Raw genomic sequence first — 23,159 nt, forward strand, 5'->3', positions numbered from 1 at the left:
GAGTGGGCTAACTCTTGATTCATACTCTAAATACTTATCAACATTTTTCTGCACAATCATTTTCAAAGTATGAACAAAATTAATAGCTTATTTATAGCCAACCATCCCTGTTGGTCTCTATGCGACTATTGGTCTTTCGTATTACTTTAGATGTTTAGTAATCTATACTTATTTATTTTTCTAACTCCTTACTATCTTTAAAATAAAAATATGGTCTGACTGTTTGTTGATGTCCGACTACTAAAAGAACAGTTGATAAAAACACGAGTATATCTAAATATAATAAGACATCAAGAGTTGTTCAAGTGAGCCTTATTTAATCTCAGACTGCTTATTATTTTTAACACAGTAGTTGGCTCCTTGGTTGCTACTTAAAATAGACATTTGAAAATGCGGAAACCTAAATTAATCATTGTTAGATGCAGTGCAACTTGCAGTTCTCCTGTGCGCTGCTTGGAGAGTCCAAGCATGGGTTAAATTCAGTCTATTGGCCCAAGGACTGAGTTGAAATTCTTAGCCACGCCTCCTTTCCTCATTGAGGTCCTGTTCAAAAATTCTGTCCAGCTCAGTTCGGACACGTTTTGGTGAGCTCTTCGGTCCTTGTGCGAATAGACTGGGACTCTCCTTAGTTAGCATAGGATTTTTCTTATTTTTGTCTTTCGCTGAGAAAGACGATAGCTAGGAAAACTTTCAAGCTGTTTTAAAATCGCTGGTCAGGCTTTTGGATTTCGAGGCTTCTCATCGCTGCGGAGCCTGTGATCGTTGGGGCGTTTGTCCAGCGGCTGTTGGCGAACACAGGGGAAGGTAGGAGGCTTCCTTTTCCCCCAGCTGTCTTCTCGTCCATCGGTGACTGCTGAAGTCCTCGGTGGAGGCTCCGGTTTATGCCTGACAGCTCCCTGAAGTTCTGAGAAGCGTGGTTTTGAAAGCATTTTTCACATGCTTTTCGCTTCTGGCCGTTTGGAGTTGCCTCACTTTTCCCCCTAACCTGCAGATTGCCGTGAGGGAGTCTTTGGCCTTCGTTCGGGGTTCCGGCAAGGCTCCTCCCTCAGGATCACCTCGTTGCGGCCTAGGAGAGTTTTGGCCGCTTGGTCATACTCCTGTCCCACGGACATATCTGCGCAGTGCATAGCAGCTTTCAGCCGGTACCAGCCTACTGCCTGAAGAGTCTCCTTCAAGGGCCGTGAGGGACAGTCTTTGACTTCATTGAAGAACACCATGGCTGACAGTGGCAAAAGGGCGCCAGAGGAAGAAGAAACTTTGATTTTTAATAGTGGAAAGTGTACAAACTAAGTGCGACTCCTAATGGAAGATATTCCATTTGATACAGGTTCATTCAGCTGTTTCTGTCTCTTGAATGTTTGCCTTAAGACAAGCAAGTTGTCTGAAACCAAGTTTTAAACTAATTAAAACTTCAGAGTTAAGATCAAAAAGGTTGGTTGACTTACCAGTAACCGGTTGGCAACCAGTAATTTTATTTCACTGCTTTCCAAACAAATATTTGGGTACTTTAGTATTATTGCCTGGTTTGGTACTTGCCATAAGTAGGCCAAGAATTTTATGTTATCTATTTAAGTTTACTCAGAGACAAGACTCACTGAATTCAAAGGGCTTACAGGCACGCTCTTGACTTGCAACCGTAACGGAGCTTGCCTATCATGGTTGTAATTTACGACAGTCATGAAGCAGATCAATCATGTGACTGACCTGATTTTACAATCTTTTTTGTGGTGGTGGCCACAAAATGCCACAGTCGGAAAGTGGCATTAAGTGAATGCTGGGGTTATTAAGTTGCATCCATGGTTTGCTATGAATCAGTTTTGCCAAAAATTGGAATTAAATGCTGGGTTACGACAAAAAAGTCATAAAATGGAATCATGTGGCTCTGTGGGACATTGCAAATGGCCATAAATGTGCCTGGTTGCCAATCACCTGAAATACAGTCACATGACCATGGAGAATGGTCTGACCATCAGAACTTCAAAACAGGATTGTAAGTACCTGCTAGGAGGGTCCATTGGAATTTTGAATAGTTGCAAGGCAATCGGTTGTAAGTCAAGGACTACCTTTATTTCTGTATAAGCTTTAGCTACTATAATGCATCATTTAACTATATGCATTACTTTTTATGTATCATAACCCCCGAATCCCCAAATCTAAAATGAAATAACACAGCCTTGCACAAAAGAATCTGTAGCTGCATAAAGTATTGATTACTATTTGAGCTTTCCTAACAGCAGACAATTAACAAATTGTTGAGAATATTTCATTTGATCCTCAATTGATTACTGCTTTTGAATTCTTTTCAGAAACAAACGGAATCTCCTTCAGGATCCAGACCAGCGTGAAAGGACCTTCGGGCACAGACATATTGTTAAAGTTGTTGTTTCATCTACCACTCAGTTACCCATCAAGCTTGCCGAGCATCTCTCTTAATTCTGAACAACTTACAAGGACACAGTGTCTGGCTGTGAGAGCAAGATTGCTTGAAGAAGCAGCAAGTCATTTGTCTCAGCCCATGGTACATGACTTGGTCCTCTGGATAGAGCAGAATTTTCAATCTGTTATTAAAGAAGCTGAAATTCCAGCCTGCAGTGGGCAAAATACTCCGTCAGTGAAAACACCCGAGGATGATGACATCTGGACTGTCCTTTTGCATTTAGACCATATGAGAGCCAAAGGAAAATATATCAAAATGGTTGAAAAATGGTGTAGAGATCTTGACTTGGCGGGAAGACTGATGTTTATGGGCAAGATGATTCTCATACTACTTCAAGGAGACAAGCGGAACATTAAGGTGCAGGCTTTGTTCTTTGTGGCTGGTTATGTGGCTGGCAGACCATTGAATGAGAACGAATATTTGAGAATTTTGCTCGGTAGCATTAACCATCAGAGATACCCTGGTTGGTTGCTGATTTCCACACAAAATTCAATCTTCCTCTGATTGTTTTCTCCCTCTGTCCTCTGGGTCCCCCCTCCCCCATAAAAGTTACATCCACAGCAATGTTTAATATTGGGTTTGCAAGGCTAGCCACAGTTTGCACCGAGAAAGGGTCAGCCATCACAACTTCACTGTCCCTTCCGCTCCGGTGAAGAACTCCAATATGAGCAGTCACAGCAGATTAGACAGAATTTTCTCCTCTTGCTTAAATTAGCCTCACATGAGGGTTAGCAGATACATGATAGGAGAAATTGCACTCTATGGGGAGTGTAGCAGAGGTGGTATTCAGCAGGTTCTGACCAGTTCTGGAGAACCGGTAGCGGAAATTTTGAGTAGTTCGGAGAACCGGTAAATACTACCTTTGACTGGCACTGCCCCCATCTATTCTCTGCCTCCCGAGTCCCAGCTGATCGGGAAGGAATGGAGATTTTACAGTATTCTTCCCTTGGAGTGGGGAGGGAATGGAGATTTTATAGTATTCTTCCACTGCGATGCCCACCAAGCCATGCCCACCACGCCACACCACACCACACCTGCCAAGCCATGCCTACAGAACTGGTAGTAAAATTTTTTGAATCCCACCACTGGAGTCTAGACTAGTGTTTCTCAAACTTGGCAACTTGAATATGTGTGGACTTCAATGCCCAGAATTCCCCAGCCGGCATGAGAGTTGAAGTCTACACATCTTCAAGTTGCTAAACTCAAGAAACTGATTTAAATGGTCTAGATATATTATTATTATTATTATTATTATTATTATTATTATTATTATTATTATTATTATTATTATTATTATTATTATTATTATTATTATTATTATTATTATTATTATTATTATTGTTATTGTTATTATTATTAATTGGACTTGTTAGCCGCTCCCTCTCCACGAAGGGACTCGGGGCGGCGTACAATAAATACATCACATGTTACATGTTAGACATTACACAGAGGAGGTATAAAGTCACAACAACAATTGTTACCAATACATAAAACAACAATAATAATAAGGTTAAAAAGCATTAAAATACCCTGAAATTTAAAATTTAAAGTTTAAAATTGCCAGGAGGATATGAAAGACCGCCCATCTTCCAGCTGCTAAGATTGAGAAAAATTGGGTCAAGACAATGGCTATTTGAGATACAAGTGGTAAATGGGCTTTTTTTCCAGTTAATACGGCAGCCTCACCGCCCAAGTGCCCTTCACACTTTCTAGCAGTAAAGTAAATACTAATGCATTAATTAATCATGAAAAAGTTGCTGCCCTTTTATGACACCCCATTTGTGCTACCCTAGGCAGCTGCTTCACTCGAACTAATGGATGCTATTTCTGTAACCAAGAATGGATGATTCTACATAGGCCAACACGAATCTTCCATTGTGATGTATGGAATTATGGATGAATCATGACAAATTTAGTATTCTGTCATGCCTTCATGGCCAATGAAATGTAACTGGTAGAAATTTGTGTTCAGAAATGGATTATATTATTTAGATCTGGATAATAATTACAGTCCTATGAGTCGGTTGGAATTTTATATGGAAATATATATGCAAACTGACAGATGGGAAAATTGAACAACTCCTAAATGTGAATTATTCCTAAATGTCAAAGTGGAACTTTCTGTTTTTTAGTTTAATGCCATTTTGTGAGCAATTTGCATTCACAAAAGCCTTCAGTTACCGCAGTTTCAGTTTCACTATTTTGTTCTCCAGTCAACTCTGTAGTATATTTAGTCCTCATGGCAAATCTTAATGAGAATGGATGCCATTGTTCTTTTTTTTTTAATGCTTTCTCAGCAGGGTATAAATTTGCACTGCTCAAGTCTTATTAATCTGATCACTACATAATCATGAATAGAATATCAGAGTTGGAAGGGACCTTGGAGGTCTTCTAGCCCAACCCACTGCTCAAGCAGGAGGCCTTAGACCAGGGGTGTCCAAACTTGGGAACTTTAAGACTTGTGGACTTCAACTCCCAGAATTCCCCAGCCAGCCTGGGGAATTCTGGGAGTTGAAGTCCACAAGTCTTAAAGTTCCCAAGTTTGGACACCCCTGCCTTAGACCATTTCAGAAAAGTGACGGAGCACCCACAATAACCAAAGGGAAGCTGTTCCACTGGTTGATTGTTCTTGCTGTCAGGAAATGACATAAGGATGCAATCCTGTTTTACTTAAAATGAAGTATGGCTATTTTAAACCTCCTGGACCTCCCTCCTAAGTAAACACGAAGACGTCTGTATTGGTTATGCCGTCTTTATCTGTCATTTTAGCAGATTTTCAGAGAATTCCAGATTACTGTATTGTAGGCTGGAAAGTCAAATTTAAAAAAAAAACAAGTCAGTGGTAAACCTGGTCCAGATTATTGTATTTCCAAGAAAATTGCATGGAAGCAGCTGAACTTGGCTTCAAAGAGAGCAGATTTTACTTTTCATCTTTGGTTGCCACAATTTTAATGCATGGGTGTATCGCTTTAGTCACCAAGATCTGAACTTGACTTCAAATAAATCCTTCCTTCCTTCCTCCCTCCCTCCCTCCCTCCCTCCCTCCCTCCCTCCCTCCCTCCCTCCTTCCTTCCTTCCTTCCTTCCTTCCTTCCTTCCTTCCTTCCTTCCTTCCTTCCTTCCTTTCCCTCCCGCCCTTTTCCCATATATATGTATCTTATTTCTATCCTGCTGCAATCACAAAGGTTCTCTGCAAATTACACAGAATAAATAATGCAGTTAAAACATAGGGTACAAAACAAACAACACTAAAGCAAATGTTTTAAAATGCCCTTAGTAAACTGTGTAGTCGCAGTTTACTGGGGAAACACAAGTAGTTCTTGGTTTATGACTGTGATTTTATGCCTTTTTTGTGGCAGTTGTTAAGTCAATCACCATAGTTGTTAAGTGAATACACACTCATTAAGCAAATTGTCTGGTTGATAAGCAAACCCATTATTCGCTATGGGGCATTTTTAACCAACAATTGGAAGTAAACCTTGGTTTTCAACAAAAATATGTGAGTGCAGGATGCTGCAAATAACTATTAAATATAGGCTGGTTGTTGAGCAGGCAAAATGCAGCCGTGGGACGGTGGGGGAGGGCCCAGTTGTTGAAAGTTCAGTACTGGGTGGTAAATATCTTTTGGGGAGGGTCCAATGGAACTTCAAATGAACATTAAGCACTGATTGTAAGTCAAGAACTACATATAACCATGCTTGATTTTTTTATTTCTATACATTTATAGCGGTGAGAGTTTATTTTATTTGTAGGGTTTTTTTTTTTGCTATTATTGTGACCTATTTCTGTTTTGAGGCTGCAAAACCAACACTAAATAAATGGTCCCCCATCCTAAAAACTTTGGCAAGATTTGAATTTGTGTGTGTGTGAGATCTAAATTTGGAAGGACTTTGTTGTTTGATAATAAACAAACATCAGCCTGCGCTCTTCACCATTTCAGAATTGAATGTAGCAGCCCTGAGCTGAAGGACTTGCCGTAAGAGCTTTGTTGCCTTTTTGTTATTCTTGTTTGTGAAAAAGATGAGATTACGTGGCCAAATCATGCAACATGGTTTGCACGGAGTATTAAATAAAAGAGCCTTGTGTTGTTAGAGCGGATGAATGGGAAGAGCTTTTATGTCATGGCAAAAGAACCCTCATCTTTTCTCCAGGCCCTAGAGCTAATCTTTAACAAAACACAAGGAAAAAACCCAGTGTGTTAATATTCAAGTAGATTTAATTCATGTAAGAAGAAAACAAACACTTGAAGTAGAAAAAAAACTAAGCTGACATCACTACTACACCCACTTGGATGTACTAAGGGAAATGTGTATTGGGGGAAAATTGTGTGTGTGTGTGTGTATTTACACAAGTTGCCTATCCTTGCTCTGGGAGATAGTATAAGAAATACATCAGTGGCTGAGTGAAGAGGCATTTTAAATATTCACTGCAGCAGACTCTGGGGAGTGTAACTCAGAAATTAGTTGTATAAATCTGTTTATTTTTCATCTGAGTTAACATTTGAACTAGGGTAAATTGGGAGAGAACTGCATTAGGTGTAATTCTGCTTTTTGTAAGAGTGATAAAGATGCTCAGGGAAGCTGTTTTGGAAAGCTTAGTGCAGTTTTTCATAAACTTGTAAAACTCATATGTGTGCCTTTTGCCCGTCACATGACAATGTAAGTGCAATGTCGTCACACTTTGCACTGGTAGAGTTATTTACTAGCAAGGATAATCATGTCATTAATAAAATGCAAAGAGTTGACTTAAGGGCTTCAGCCAAAGTCTATTTAGAAATCCTTTCAGGAAATAATGTTTTTTCCTGTCAATAATATTTATCCTTGGGCTATTATGGATGATGTTATGTTAATGCTGTTGAATTATTCTTTTTTTCTGATTAAGGAATACCTTATTTTCCAAAAAACTAGCAAAGTGGATGTGGATTCGAGCGGAAAGAAGTGTAAAGAGAAAATGATGAGCGTACTCTTTGAAACAAAAGTACAGGCTCAACACAGAAGGTATGATTTAGTTGCGTTCAGCTAGAGAACCAGCTTTGAATTGATAATTATATTCTGACAAAGAAGCTGGCATATTCACGAAGTCTCTTTGGTACAATATAGGTTTCAGGCATTTGAAGTCAAAGAATATTCAACGTCGGATGATCTACAACATGAATTTGAGGCCGCAGGACTCACAAAACTGTTCAGTGAGTTTGTGTCAGCTCAGTTAAAGTAATTTTGAAGCAAGACCACATGGCTGTGACTTAAACTGCCATGGAATATATCAAATGGAAGAGGAAGATAACACAGGAGGTTTGGTTATGAACAGGTCCTAAAGGTTTTTTGAAGCAAACTGTCACAAAAAAGCTATCTCCTTACAGAAAGCACAAGGCGCTTTTCATAGTAGAACAGATGTTTCTTTGCTGTGTGCCCTGGCAGCATTTTGCTAGTAACTGTTGAAAGTTTCAGTAGTTGATATTTAAAAACTGTAGGTCGGGCGTGAAGGGATTGCTGTTGTCCAAAAATTTTTCTACTTGCATTTTTTACGTGTTTTAGAACTGCTAGGTTGGCAGAAACTGGGACAAGTAATGGGAGCTCACTCGGTTATGCGGCGCTAGGAATTCGAACCACTGAACTGACGACCTTTCTGATCAACAAGCTCAATGTCTTAGCCACTGAGCCACCGCATCCCTACTTACTTACAGTACTTACTTACTTACTTATTTAACTTACTTACTTAACTTATATGGTCCCATATAATGATTCTAGGTGGCTCACAACAATCCCTAAAAATATGGTTAAAAACAACAGAATTCTTCCCTCCAGGTTCTGGATCAAGCATCCCTGCAGCTCAACCCCATCCTACCCCAGTGCTTAGGGGAAGAGCCAGGTCTTTATGATGTCAGGTGGGAGGTTGTTCCAAAGGACTGGGTTGGTCTCCAAGAAGCTCCCATCAGCTGACAACTTGGAGCACAATTCACCCTATCTGACTTAGTAGGACAGACAGGAGATAGGATCCCTGGTACCTTGTAAATGGAAATCTTTCATTATGTTAGTGGCCATTTCCAAATTGGAGGACCCATTCTCCTCTGTAGTGCAAAGCATAACCAAACTTATGTGGAGTACATTCAGTTTTAATGAGCTCCTTTTCATATTCTCCCGCTAAAAACATCACAGCTGTCATTTCAATACACACTTGGTAATATAATGAGATGACAGTAAACTTTGTGTGCTTTGGCATTTTGTCAACTGAAGTGATTTTTTTTAAAAAAATACTTTCTGCATCCAATTTGTACTTGTATATTTTGGATGGCAACATCTGTCTTTATGTCATCTAAGAAGAAACAGCTGTAAAAAAATCTGTAAAGGGAAGAGTTTGTGCTTGCTATAGTAAATGAGGATATATCAGTCAAATCAAAGTGTAATGGTTTCTTCAAAACATTTGCCTTATGGGGCAAATTATGTCACTTCAAATAGTTGACATGGTCATATTAGACTTCAGAAGGTATCCCAGAATGTCATCATTGTTATCTGATCTAGAGCACATTGTCAAAGCCTGTATAAGATGAACATATCCAATAGTGTCATGCCTGAAAAACAGCACCGTGTCTTCATTTTGTACAGAAATACTATGGGAAGAGCATGGACAGTATTCTGTGGTACATGAGATTATGTCTTCAGGCAACTGCTTCACTTCAAGCTGCTAGATAAGGATTTTGGGTCCCTGTGTGCCTTGTGGATTGTTGTTAGTTGCGAAGTCATATCCGACTCATTGCAACCCCATGGACAACATTCCTCCAGGCCTTCCTGTCCTCTACCATCCCCTGGAGTCCATTTAAACTCACGCCTACTGCTTCAGTGACCAACCACCTCATTCTCATCCCGTTCTTCTTTTGCCGTCAATCTTTCCCAGCATTAGGCTCTTCTCCAGTGAGTCCTTCCTTCTCATTAGGTGGCCAAAGTACTTGAGTTTCATCTTCAGGATCTGGCCTTCTAAAGAGCAGTCAGGGTTGAACTCTTCTAGGACTGACTGGTTTGATTGCCTTGCAGTCCAAGGGACTTGCAGGAGTCTTCTCCAGCACCATAGTTCAATGGCCTCAATTCTTTGGCGCTCAGCCTTTCTTATGGTCCAACTTTCACAGCCATACATTGCAACTGGGAAAACCATAACTTTGACTATACACACTTTTGTTGGCAGGGTGATGTTTCTGCTTTTTAGTATGATGTCTAGATTTGCCATAGCTTTCCTCCCCAGGAGCAATGATCTTTAATTTCTTGGCTGCACTCCCCATCTGCGGTGATTTTAGAGCCCAGGAAAATAAAATCTGTCACTACCTCCATTTCTTCCCCATCTATTTGCCAGGAATTGAGAGGGCTGGATGCCATCATCTTAGTTTTCTTAATGTTGAGTTTCAAGCCAAGTTGAGTTTGCACTCTCCTTTTTCACCCGCATCAAGAAGATCTTGTGGATGGACCCCTTAAACAAAAGAAAGGAAAAATTGTCATGGAAAACACTATGTTTTTCATGAGATACTCTTTAAGGAAACATGTCCCTAAATCCTGAAATCTCTTAACAATAGGTGTTGATATGAATTCTTATCAATAACAATCAGCTAATTTATTAGTTTTAATATTTTAATTATTTTCCTACTCATCTTCTATAATCTGTAAACTGCCCAGAGTTGCATTATAGGGAAGATGGACGTCATACAATTTTATAAATTAATTAATATGATCAGTATGATTTATCCAGATATTGTTGTTACTGTCTCTTAATACCTATTGGGAGTAGCAACTAGTAGTGAGCTTATACCCAACACTGACAGCTCATTGCGAAATTCAATATATGAATATAGTGTCTTCATTATCTTATCAGAAAAAAGGATAGAAGAACATCAAGATAATCTTATATTAATATACCAAATGTTTATATATTCTTAACTGGATGCTTTGGGGAAGTTCTCAAACAGATCCTGAGCATTACAGAATTTTTACTGTCACTCAGCAATAGGTGCTTCTGGTATCATGATTAACTATCTTTCTTAAATTTCTGTTTTAAAAACTTACCTAGATTTTGTCTGACCCAGTTTACTTCCACTTAGTTTTATTGGAATACTCAGATTTTGGCATCATAAAAAAGGCTCACCTCCTCGTGCCTAGCTTTTTATATCTCTATTAAGTTTTCCATTTGCATTTTTTTTAAAGCTGAAGACTACAAAATATGAACAATTTTAAAATGCTGTCAAATTTTATTTTATTCTTTTTAGAAGTGTGGACGTTATCCCAAGTATGGCCATTTCTCCATGGATTTGTGTAAAAACAAATATTTCTTTCTCTTTTTTATTTTTGAGAAATCCGTGTTCTACTGATGTCCTACATCAGGGGTGTCCAAACTTGAGAACTTTAAGACTTGTGGACTTCAACTCCCAGAATCCCCCAGCCAGCATGGCTGGCTGGGGAATTCTGGGAGTTGAAGTCCACAAGTCTTAAAATTCTCAAGTTTGGACACCCCTGTCCTACATGGAATTTCTTTCTTTTTTTAAACATCAATGGGCACATAGAAGCTATTTTTTGGTGTTAGTGGGTTTCTTACCACTAACTCCTTTCTTGATTAGTTACTGTCAGTTCAGACCCCAAAAGTGTGCATATGAGATTAAGGTTCCTGCCCTGTTCTTATGTGGTTGCTTGACATTCTTCATGGAATGTTTCTTAGAGCAGTTCTTTTTGTCCGTATGATAAACATACAAAATAATTTAGCTGGCCAGCCACCTAGCTAAGTTTTCTGCTAACTACTGGTGCCTTGTAACTCATTTATAAACAAGTGGTGCTGATACATTACAATGTTTGTATTCCATTGTGAGAGTAGGTTTCTGATCTTTAACTAGTTATTAAAAATACAAGAAGGCCGCACCATTTATCTCATTCTGCTAAATTTGTTTTCGGAGAGATGTCATCAAAGCTGCTTAAAAATCTAAACAAGCCCCTGTCCGCATCCATGTTGATACTCAGGAACGCTTAAAAAGAAGCCTTATCTTTAAAGTAATATTGCTGGCTCTTCAGCAAGGCTTGTCATTCTATATGTGCTTATCAATTAATCTTTAATAACATTTTGTACCAATTTGAGTGGAATAGCTGTTAAACCAACTAGCTTATAATATCCTGAATTCCCCTGGATTCTGTTTTTTTTTTCCCCAATTGGCCTGTACATTATCCATTTTACAATCTTCCGATACATAAGTTGACCTTTAAGGCATGGTACAATTAACAGATAAGATCAGTTTGTTTTTCCATACAGTACTGTCCTTTGAAGATTTGTTTTTTGTTAAAAGATAAATGTGACAGGGTTGCCTCATGTCAGGAAACGTTAACATACAAATATATTAAAAACCCCAATAGATGTTGCAGTAGGTCCTGATCATCATTCAGAATTAAGAACAAAGTCATCTCTCTTCTGATTGGTTCCGTGATAAATGTTACTCGGTAGATTATTCCACTTCATGTTATCCACCCCCCCCCTCCTTTTCATTATTTATTTATTTATTTATTTATTACTTGAACTTATTAGTCGCCCCCTCTCCCCACAGGGACTCGGGGCGACGTACAAAGGTATTATATAGCGTATAGAGGAGGTAAGAATAAATAAATAAGTTACAATACTTAAAAAGTTAAAACCCCAGTGAAATTAACCCTTAAAAACTAAAATTACAATTAAAAATGCCCTGGGCTGGGGAGGTTGTAGAGTTATGCCAGGTCAGCTAGTCGAAACAGGTAGGTTTTCAGCTTCATACGGAAGGAGCGAAGGTCGGTTGTAGTTCTGATGTCTGGGGGGAGGTCATTCCAAAGGGTGGGGCCCACTACAGAGAAGGCCCTACTTCTGGGCACTGCCCTCTGGCACTCTCTGGAGGACGGCACCCGGAGTAGTCCCTCTCTGTGTGAGTGGACGGGTCGCAGGGATGTATGGGGCAGGACGCGATCCCGCAGGTAACTAGGCCCTGTGCCATGGAGCGCTTTGAAGGTGGTAACCAGTACCTTGAAGCGCACCCGGTAGACCACAGGAAGCCAGTGCAGCTCGCGCAGGATAGGTGTTATATGGGAGAACCTCGATCTCCCCATAATTACCCGCGCGGCTGCATTCTGGACCAACTGCAGTCTCCGGGTGCACCTCAAGGGGAGCCCCATGTAGAGAGCATTACAGTAGTCCAGGCAAGACGTCACCAGCGCGTGAGTGACTGTACGCAAGGCCTCCCGGTCCAAAAGGGGCCGCAACTGGCGCACCAGGCGAACCTGGTGGAACGCCCCTCTCGCCACGGCTGTCACATGATCTTCCATAGACAGCCGGGCATCAAGGAGGACGCCCAAATTGCGTGCCCCTTCCACCGGGGCTAATTGATCATCTCCGATGGTCAGCGATGGCATATGCTGGTTGAACCGGGAAGCCGGAAGCCACAGCCACTCTGTCTTGGAGGGGTTGAGCCTGAGCCTGTTGTCATCCATCCAGACCCGTACGGCTTCCAGACATCGGGACATCACTTCAACAGCCTCATTGGGGTGGTTTGGGGTGGAAATGTACAGCTGAGTGTCATCAGCATACAGATGGTATCCCACCCCAAAACCACGGATGATCTCACCCAGCGGCTTCATATATATGTTGAACAGGAGAGGCGAGAGGATCGAGCCCTGTGGGACCCCACAGATAAGGGGCCTCGCGGTCGACCTCTCCTCTCCTGCCAACACACATTGCGTCCGGCCAGAGAGGTAGGAGCGGAACCATCGTAATACGGTGCCCCCGACCCCCAACCCCTCCAGACGGCGCAATAGGATACCATGGTCGATGGTATCGAAGGCCGCCAAGAGGTCTAATAGGACAAGGATGGAGGAACAACCCCCATCCTTTGCCCTCCAGAGATCATCCACCAACGCGACCAAGGCTGTCTCCGTGCTGTGACCGGGCCGGAAGCCGGACTGGCGCGGGTCTAGATAATCAGCTTCTTCTAGGTGACGCGGAAACTGCTGAGCCACCACACTCTCAACAACCTTCGCTAAGAAAGGAAGGTTGGAGACAGGACGGTAGTTTGCTAGCTCCGTTGAGTCCAGAGAAGGCTTCTTGAGCAGGGGCCTCACCACCGCCTCTTTCAAGGCGGCTGGTAAAAGGCCCTCACCCAGCGAAGCGTTCACCAGCTCCAGTAGCCAGCCTCGTGAGCCCTCCCAGGAGGCCAGTACCAACCAGGAGGGACACGGGTCCAATAAACATGTAGTGGCTCGCAGTCGCCCGCGCAACCTGTCCAAATCTTCGGTGACAACAGGGTCAAACTCCTCCCAGCATGGTCTCTCAAGACTAGCTTCAGACGTCCCCACTGGAGCACTGAGGTGGGTCCATCCCCTTCGGATCCGATCGATTTTATCCTGCAGGAACTCTCCAAATTCCTCTGCCCGGCCCAGTAATGGGGGGTCCCGCTGCCCCTGTGACAAAAGGGAGCGGGTCACCCGAAACAGGGCGGCAGGGCGGTTCTCCGCGGACGCTATAAGGGTGGCACAATACTGACGTTTGGCCACTCTTATTGCCACAAGGTAAGTCCTTACGTAGGCTCTTACTTGTGCTCGGTCGGATTCGGAGCGGGAGGACCTCCACTTGCTCTCTAGGCATCTCCTAAGGCGTTTCATTGCCCTTAGCTCCCCGTTAAACCAGGGGGCCCGGGTAGATCGTGGCCGTCGAAGAGGCCGCAAAGGCGCCACCCGGTCTAAGGCACCGGCGGCCGCATTATTCCAAGCGGCTACCAGGTCCTCTGCCCGGGGGTGGGGCAGGTCTGCAGGAGGTGGCCCAAGCTCTGCCTGGAACCTATCTGGCTCCATCAGACGCCTGGGGCGGAACCATCTGGGATAGTCTGGTTCCGCCTCCCCGCGGTGGGGAGCAGCGCCAGGGAAGTCCAGCTGGAGAAGTGAGTGATCTGACCATGACAGGGGCGTGATGACTAAATTCCCTCTTCCCAGATCACTCGTCCACTGGTCGGAGACAAACACAAGATCAAGTATATGGCCTCTCTCGTGTGTGGGGTCCTGAACTACTTGAGTCAGATCCATGGCTGTCATGGAGGCCATGAATTCCCGGGCTGCCCCGGATGCCTCTCCCGTCGATGGCAGGTTAAAGTCCCCCATCACTAATAGCTTGGGGGTTTCAACCGCCATCTCCGTGATCCGCTCGAGGAGCCCGGGCAGGGCCGCTGATGTATGGCGGGGAGCCAGGTATACTATCAACAGGCCCAGCTGACTCCCTGGGCCCCATTTCACACCCAGAGACTCACAACCAGAAATCTGCGACACAGTGAATTCCCTCGGTGCCAAATCTTCCCGGATGATTATCGCTACCCCACCACCCCTACCTTGGGCCCGTGGCTGGTGGAATACACGGTAACCTGGAGGGCACATTTCCCTGAGGGGCAACCCCCCCTCTGGGCCCAGCCAGGTTTCCGTTATTCCTGCGAGGTCCGGCTCCCCCTCTGTGATCAAGTCACTGATGAGGGGGGCCTTATTAATCACGGACCTCGCATTACATAACATCAGCCTAAGGCCCAGGTTCTGCCGATCCTGTCCACCTAGCCTGCGGGGGTTGGTACAAGCGACCGGGCGTATCCAGCGGCCCCGGTCTCCCAACCGATTATATGTTCTTCTAGTGTCCTCGCGCCCACCCCTCCCTACGACCGTCGCAATTGGAATTCCCCTTGTAGGAATGGTGTTTCCTCCCACCCCCCTCACTCCGCTCCCTTCCGTCCTGACCCCACCTGTTGACCTGGCAATGTCCATATCCCAAGGCAAAGTAGCCCTCCCCCCCTCCCTGGAACCCTTTAAAACCTTTAAAAAACATTTTATTAAAAAACCCCTAATCCCCCGCTTCCTCCACCTCTCTGGGTTAATAAACCCCTCATCGAGGTGGGCCCTCTTCAGGGCAAGGGGGCATGCCTGCGAGAGGGGGGACCCTCGCAGTCGAAGAATGTCAGACCTTGAATAGATAAAAATGTTAATCAATCCATGACTATGGCTGTGGCAGGGTTTTTCTTTGCAGCAGGTCCAAGATGTAACTAGATGTAAAATAGAGCAATGAGTATTTGACAGGCAGATAAGATGGAAGAGGAAGCAGACCTCGCAATCCATAGTAATCTACAGACCACCAGTGAGGCCCAGAGGTAGTTCTTAAGGCCCAGAGGCCCAGAGGTAGTTCTTAGAGTATACAGGGATCCATAGTAATCTACAGACCACCAGCGAGGCCTAGAGGTAGTTCTTAAGGCCCAGAGGCCCAGAGGTAGTTCTTAGAGTATACAGGGATCGCACCTCAGCGGGGGTGCGGGGTGGGGGATGGGCGGGGGGGTAGGCGGGGTGCTAAGGCCAGCTGCTCAGCCTATTGATCTTCTGGAGGTCGCCCAGAACCTCCGGCGACCCCCTGGCTTTCTTCTCCAGTCCCACCGGCCCCATTGGCCTCTTAGCCAGGCTGCGGTCAGAGCAATAGATGAGAAATAGGGCGCCCGATATTCCAGCGCCATTTCTGCCGCCCCGTCGCCATCGTCGGTTAGATCCAGACGCCGCCCCCGCATAGCAGGATGTAGCTCGCCTCCCACACGTTCTCCTCACCGACTCGCTATCTTCCTGGAGTCGCTCCTCCGCTGTCCCGTTGTTCCGCCGCCCTGGCAGCCACATAGACCTCCTCCTTTCTGCTCTTGTTGTTTTTCTTTTTTTTTTTCGCTGCCGCGGCTCGGCCTCTGCATTCCCTGCATTCTCGTCTCTTCGCCGTCCTTCTCCTCCTCTGCCTCCGTCCTCCTGGCTATCTGGACCCCGCCCAGGGTCCAAGCTATTAACAACGATAGCCAGGGTTGCCACTTAATGAATTCTAGGCCCCCAGGATGACCAACGGGGGCCGAAAACGCCTGCTGTCCCTGCCAAAGAGCCCCATCGTTTACGGAGCTTTGAGAAGGTCCGCCATTTTCCCCCGGAAGCCCCTCCCCTTTTTTATATTTATATTATATTTTATATTATGACTAACATATAATCCTGTGTATGGATAATTAAAACCACCCATTTGAAAGTCTCCTTAATTTCATCCTCAAACTTAAGATCACCTGTAATTTTGATTGGGGAAAGATACACCTCAGTTCCTGTGGGTAGATTTGTTGATGTAAAGTGTCAAAACTTTGTACCTGTTCATATGAGCTCAGGAATGCTCTCAGGTTTTTTTCACTACCCCTGTGTTCATGTTGTCATGCACAATTATTCATGTACCAACCAGTTTAAAGAAATATAGGGGTGATTTATGCATTTTCCCAACTTCTGATTGATGTTTTTGCTGTTTCCGGAGTGGTACTGTTGTCTTGAGTGGCAGATGCCCCATTGTGTTTCTCAGAATTGTTTTGGAAAAACCTCAAAATGAGTAAACCTCTAGCTTTGTAGCAGATGCTTGTGGAATACAGTCTCTCAGTACTTACTGGCAAAAAGCTTCTCGACATACATTAATATTGGAGAACGCATGCGTGTGCCTGTTGCACTTTTTCGTTTCAGAACCATCTGCACTACAAATTGTCTATCTGTAGACAACAAGAATGTCAGGTGCAAACAATCAGAACCACTCATGAATAGTGGTTCTGGTTGTTTTCAAGAAGCTTCTTGGATGAGAGGCGAAATGTCTTCCAGAAAGACCAGGAAGTTCAGTTGCCTCCTGAAAAAGCACCTTTGGGACAACCATGACCTGGATGACTGAGAATCTCCATAGACTCTCAAACATAAGCTTTATTATTAGTCACTTATATTACAAGAAACTCACCACTGTCTACATTCCCACAGGAATGGTCAGTTAAGGCTTCAGGGATTCTGGGAGCAGTCAGGCGTGTGTCGCTTTCTGCAGTAGAAGGTCTCTTAAGTTCGGCTCTCCCTTAATACCTTCCTCTAGTCTAACTGAGATTCTACCCCAAGAAAAAAAAAGAATTCATGATGACTACTATTCAGAATAACAATGCTAAACAGAAAATAACACTTTGTATCCTGCTCTGTTTGATGTGCTCCTCAGAAGAGTCCAGTCTTCTCGGAAAACATAACTGAGGTCAAGTCATGACAACTTCTTTGAATTAAGACTGCAAATTTAAATACAACCATCATTTGGGAAACTAATTGTATGTGAGTCACATAGATCACTTTGAAATCTCATTCCTGTTCACATCCTGTTGTACAAATGGCAGTAGCCAAAGTTGATGGCATTCATGACAACTAGCCCTTGTCTCCTGGCTGAAGCCAGAAAACCAATGAAAGATGGTTAGTATATGGGACGCGGCATTTATATATGATCCACGATGCTAAAATTCGGGGACTTGTTGCAACCCCCATAAAGCATCTTTGTACTCACTAGGCAAGAAGTCTGATTATCTGTCAAGCCCACAGATAATAACAGATGCTTTGTCCATTGATCTTCTATCACCTGCTTAATTTGTTACTCGCTATTGTTAAATAGCCTAAATCGACAGATCCATTCAGCATAAGAAATGACTTGAGTTTTTCCTGCTTAATTTGAAATACTTTAAGGGTACATGACGTTGCTCAGACATCTGTAGGCAAACATCAAAGGGGAGGTCAACCCAGTTTTGACCTAGCCAATGTCCTTGCTTTCCATTTATCATCTGTCAACATTAAAAAGAAAGCAAATGCCTGGTGTTTACACAAGCCATGGTAACTGTTAGAGGTAGCACCCTTTTCTGTTTTGTAGCCAAGATGGCCAAATCTGAATAATGTTTTAATGCAACACTCCTTTCTCAGTTATATTTCTTGGGTTCTATTATACTGATCCATTCGATTACTGGGGTTGCCTAATAGGGGTGAATGTTCTTACCACTTGATTTATGAAGATTACATGTTAAATTTAGGGAGTCTGTGATTTTTTTTTAAAAAATGCAGGGGTGAAATCCAGCAGGTTCTGGAGAACCGGTAGCGGAAATTTTGAGTAGTTTGGAGAGCCCGCAAATGCCACCTCTGGTTGGCCCTAGAGTGGAGTGGGAATGGAGATTTTGCAGTATCCTTCCCATGGAGTGGGATGGGAATGGAGATTTATACAGTATCCTTCCCCTACCATGCTCACCAAGCCACGCCCACCAAGCCACACTATGCACACCAAGCCACACCCACAGAACGGTAGTAAAAAAATTGAATTTCATCACTGAAAAAATGCAATACTTCTTGAAAATGTAACACTAAAAAAATCATAAAAGAGTAAAAGATAAAAAGAAGGCATCTCTTCAACATGAAAAACAAATAAGCACCTGAATGTTAGTCTCTCTCTCTCTTTTTTCCTGAATAGCTCAGTAAGGAGAAGGTAAAGTGATGGCAGGCAAACTGGGCAATTTAAGTTTTTATATAGGTGAAGTAAAAACTGACAGAAAATAGTGGCACGTGGTGAATTATATCCAAGCTTGGGGCTGGTTAGTACTTGGATTATTAAAAGATATTAAGCCTATAAACTATAGGCTGGGAAGTCTAAAAGAATGAAGCCATCAAGAGTTAAACACGACTCCGTGGCATTGTTACATTTCTTGAGAGACCGCAAAAATGCAGATGTAGTGCTGAATCCTGGTCCTGTAGTGATAGTATCACCAACATAGAGTGGCTTTAGGTAAAGGTAAAGTTTCTCCTCACACATATGTGCTAGTCGTTCACGACTCTACTGCTCATCTCCGTTTCAAAGCTGAAGAGCCAGCGCTGTCCAAAGATGTCTCCATGTTCATGTGGCTGGCATGACTAAACACCAAAGGCACACAGAACGCTGTTACCTTCCCACCAAAGGTGATTCCTATTTTTTCTACTTGCATTTTTACATGCTTTAGAATTGCTAGGTTGGCAGAAGCTGGGACAAGTAACGGGAGCTTACTCTGTTACGTGGCACTAGGGATTCAAACCACCGAACTGCCAACCTTTCTGATCGACAAGCTCAGCGTCTTAGCCACTGAGCCACCACGTCCCTTAGAGTGATTTTACCAGCACATTAAAAAAATGCAACAGAAACCGATTCGCCACATTAAAATCTGGGCAGAGGTTTTGTGGAATTGAAAGCAATAAGCACACAGATAAAAGCTGAAATGAAGCAAAACAATAGTAAAATAATTTATGCAAAAACATAATCTAGATGGGAAGCAAATCCTTAGATAAGACAATAAAAGGAGATATGGCAATTTTACACAGAGGCGTGTAAATACAGGAGAAAATTGCACCTGTCTTTTGTAGCTATCAATGTTCCCCAGATTATACACCCCCCAGATAAATTTCTGAAAGCTCGTATTAGGTTGAAATTATTCATTCTCCTAATTATTTACATGTATATTTTATATTTCTTGCCTAAATGTTGTTAGTACCAGCTCACTGTCTGGCCCTTGCTGCTAGATAGCTGGCCTTGGAAAAGAAGAAAGGGATGGCATTTTTGAGCAAAAATGCATGAGAAAATGATCATTATATGGAGGAAAAGTTATGGGTGTCTGTTTAAGATTAGAGCTCAACTACTATACCATACCAAGCATGCAGAAGAAAAGCCATTTTATCCAGAAAAGCATAAGGAAAAATGTGGCAGAGTTCTTAAACCCCATCAGCATTATAATAGATTCAATAGCACAATAAAAGCTAGCTTGGTTTTGTTTTTAATTGAATATATAAGAATCTATGGTCTTATCCATTGGTGTGCCATTTCAATCCAAGTATTTCTAATAGAAGAAATTAGAACCAAATGATGCTCTGAAATTATTTTTTATATTAAAATCTGAAAAATTGGCAATACCTCCGTGGGTTGTCTAATACTTGGAGAAGTCACATTTGGAAGGTATACAGGTTTGGGGGGAAAAGAACAATTGAAGATGAAAGTGCAAAGGCCAAAAAAGCAAAATCTGGCCCAATCTAAAATACAACCATGCTGCTTAATTTGAAATAAGATTAATACTGCTTTCAAAATTAAAATAGTACAAAGAAGTTGTTTCCAAGACTGATTGGTTGTAAGGCCTTTGTTTGTGAATTTAGGCCAGTAATTGATTTCATGACAATAAACTGTAATGATTGGAATAATCTCATATATTTGGTAGAATTGCAATGGATTTTATGTCTTTTTAATGTTTTGTGTGAATAGCATTTTTGCCTTCTTGGAGTTTATGCTTAATTCTATGTTATCTTCTGCAGCAAAATACCTATTATGTAATTTAATTACAATATTTATAGACATAAATTGAAGCTTCAATGAAACATATGGTAATTACATTTTTAAAATTATTGTTCTTTTGTACGTTATGTGCTTTTGAATCAATATTTTGCTTGTCTAGCCTTGTCATGGTCATATTTCTAATAAAGACTTATTTCAGTTCATGTTACCCATTTATGAAGAGAGAAAAAATAAAGAGAAATAAATTATTTCTTTTTAAAAGCAGTGTTGATATTAAATTATGATATTCTTTGAATAACATAACATAAGAATAACATTCTTTTTGGTATGGAATAGTTATATATTCATTAAGCTTAACCTTAAGATAAGAGAATAAAGGTTTCATTTTTGCCTTTGTCTTGCTTGTAGTTCTTGAACATAATTTAATGCAAACATTGGTTCATATGGGATATTAGTGTTCTGAAGCTGCAATAGCAGTTGTTCCATCCATTCCATTCCTATCAAATACAAGATAGATATTACTCTGAATTTTTTTTTGTCCCAATTTAAATTTTCTTGCCTCCTGTACTGATTAGTATAAAAAACATTTCCTTAATGTTTGGAACTTTAAGAATAGGCCAACTATTAATATTCATGAGAGTTGGTGTGACTGGATGGGTGAGAGTGTAGCAAATGTGTGTGATCAAAATTTGAATTAGTCTTCCTTTTCCTAGTCTGAAGAAACAATGATGTGCAATGCCTAATCTGATAGATCTGAGTCATCCAAATGGTTGGTACATGCCTCCGTTTTCTTTGTTGTGTTTAGTGGGTTTTTTCCCCCCTCTACATTTTGAATGACAGAAAGGTGGGATATAAATTAATGAACAACAAATAAATATATGGACCTACTAGGCGCCTGAGAATCTGCCCCGCAAAATGAATAATCTTTCCCAGCATGCAGTCTTCAGGCAAAATGCGGAGGTTAACTCTGGCTGCAATCCTCCATCTACCCTGTTTCCCTGAAAATAAGACCTCCCCTGATAATAAACCCAACCAGGCTTTTGAGCACATGCGCTAAAATAAGCCCTCCCCTGATAACAAGCCCTCCTTGAAAATATTGCAACACAGCAGCAGACATGAGGAGACCACGCTCGCCGCCTCTGCACCTCAAAAATAATAAGACCTCCCTGAAAATAAGGCCAAGCACTTATTTTGGGGGTCAAAAGAAAATAAAACCCTGTCTTATTTTTGGGGAAACACAGTACTGCAGGGGTGTCAAACTTGATTTCATTGAGGGCTCCATCAGGGTTGTGTTTGACCTCAAGGGACTGGGTGGGTGTGGCCAGGATGGGCATAGTGAGCTCGACATCACTCATGTCGGGGGTTCCTGTGATGGCCCAAGTGCACAGCCCTCCCAAGCTCCATTTTTGCTGGCAGAGGCACTGCAGACCAGTCCTTCGCTGTTTCCAGGGTGCCCCGTGGGCCAGATCTAAGCACCCTGTGGGCCAGATCCGGCCTGTGGGCCTTGAGTTTGACACCCCTGATCTACTGCTAAGACATTTAGCAAAATAGGAGTAGAATTAAGCCCATTAAGAACAGCTGGAGTCAGCTACTTAAATTCAGTAGAATAAATCAAATTTATGAAGGAAGTTACATGCTCCAATGAGTGCCACTATGCTAATGGGGGGCAAACAGGAAAAAAAAATGAAGGAACTATTTATTGCTTTTGTAGGTAGTGGGATAAAAATGACAGTAAAGATTCTGTGATTCTTGGCAAATGGAAGGCTCCTGTGTCTCCTACCAGGCAGTGCCAGACAGCCTCTAGAATAACATTTTTCTGTTGAATATTTCACTTCAGCTTCGGTTTCCACATCTCTTACCATGAATCCCTGCCTTGACTACTGCAGCTGCCTTAGTTTTCTTGCTATATGGATGCTTGGTCCATTGTCAGTTACTTTATTTGCATTTCCTTTGTCCTTGATATCAAATATTGTCACAATGTAGTGTATATCTTGATTGCTTCTCTGGCAACTTCCACGATCCTAAATCCTTACAACCATGTGCATATTCAACAAGCACTTCTTTACATCCGAGGCTCACTTCGACCCTTGGTATATTTGGGTATATAGTGTACACATATCTTGGATCCAGCCACTTCGATTTGGCCCATATTGGATGACATTATTTATATCTCCTTGCTTGGTAATCCAGGATAGTTGTAAGTCATGAGTATTTCTCAGACCTATGAATAAGATTCATTAGCTAATTAACTTTCGACTGCTAGTTCCCTTTGCTCAAAGGTATTCTTTCGTGGTACTTACTATTCCCTTTTCTCATGTATCTTGTTACATCACTTACCAAGTGTTCCATTTTTCTCAAGAATTTATCGCTGAGTGTTTCAACAACCTCTTTAAATTCCTGTAGCATTTCCTCAGCAATCAAGTAAGAAAATCTATATCTGGAGAAGTCATCAATAAATATTAGTAGGTATTTGTTCCCTGATGGGGTTTTTAGCCTTCATAAGTCCACAAATATAACAGTGAATTATCTCCAGAGACTACCGTTTCTCTTTTACTCTGAAGAAAAATAGGTCTGATTCCCTTTGT

At 42.2% G+C, this 23,159-nt stretch overlaps 1 protein-coding gene across 4 annotated transcripts in view; it reads left to right on the forward strand.

Annotated features, from left to right (window-relative positions):
- The window catches only part of RWDD3 (RWD domain containing 3), a 73,014-nt gene that overhangs the window by 19,674 nt on the left and 30,181 nt on the right, over positions 1-23,159 (forward strand). For 3 of the 4 annotated variants that reach the window (XR_014174907.1, XM_081947204.1, XM_081947205.1), the window contains exons 2-4: positions 2,307-2,794; positions 7,318-7,433; positions 7,536-7,621. Coding sequence is in view for 3 of the 4 variants with exons in the window: in XM_081947204.1 (XP_081803330.1) it covers positions 2,307-2,794; positions 7,318-7,433; positions 7,536-7,621 (690 nt within the window). In the remaining variant the exon portion in view is untranslated. Of the gene's footprint in view, positions 1-2,306; positions 2,795-7,317; positions 7,434-7,535; positions 8,677-23,159 lie in introns of those variants that run through there. The other variant, XM_081947206.1, reaches the window with a different exon arrangement.

Source organism: Natrix helvetica (genome assembly GCF_964273705.1).
Source record: "Natrix helvetica genome assembly, chromosome: 3".
Classification (NCBI taxonomy): domain Eukaryota; kingdom Metazoa; phylum Chordata; class Lepidosauria; order Squamata; family Natricidae; genus Natrix; species Natrix helvetica.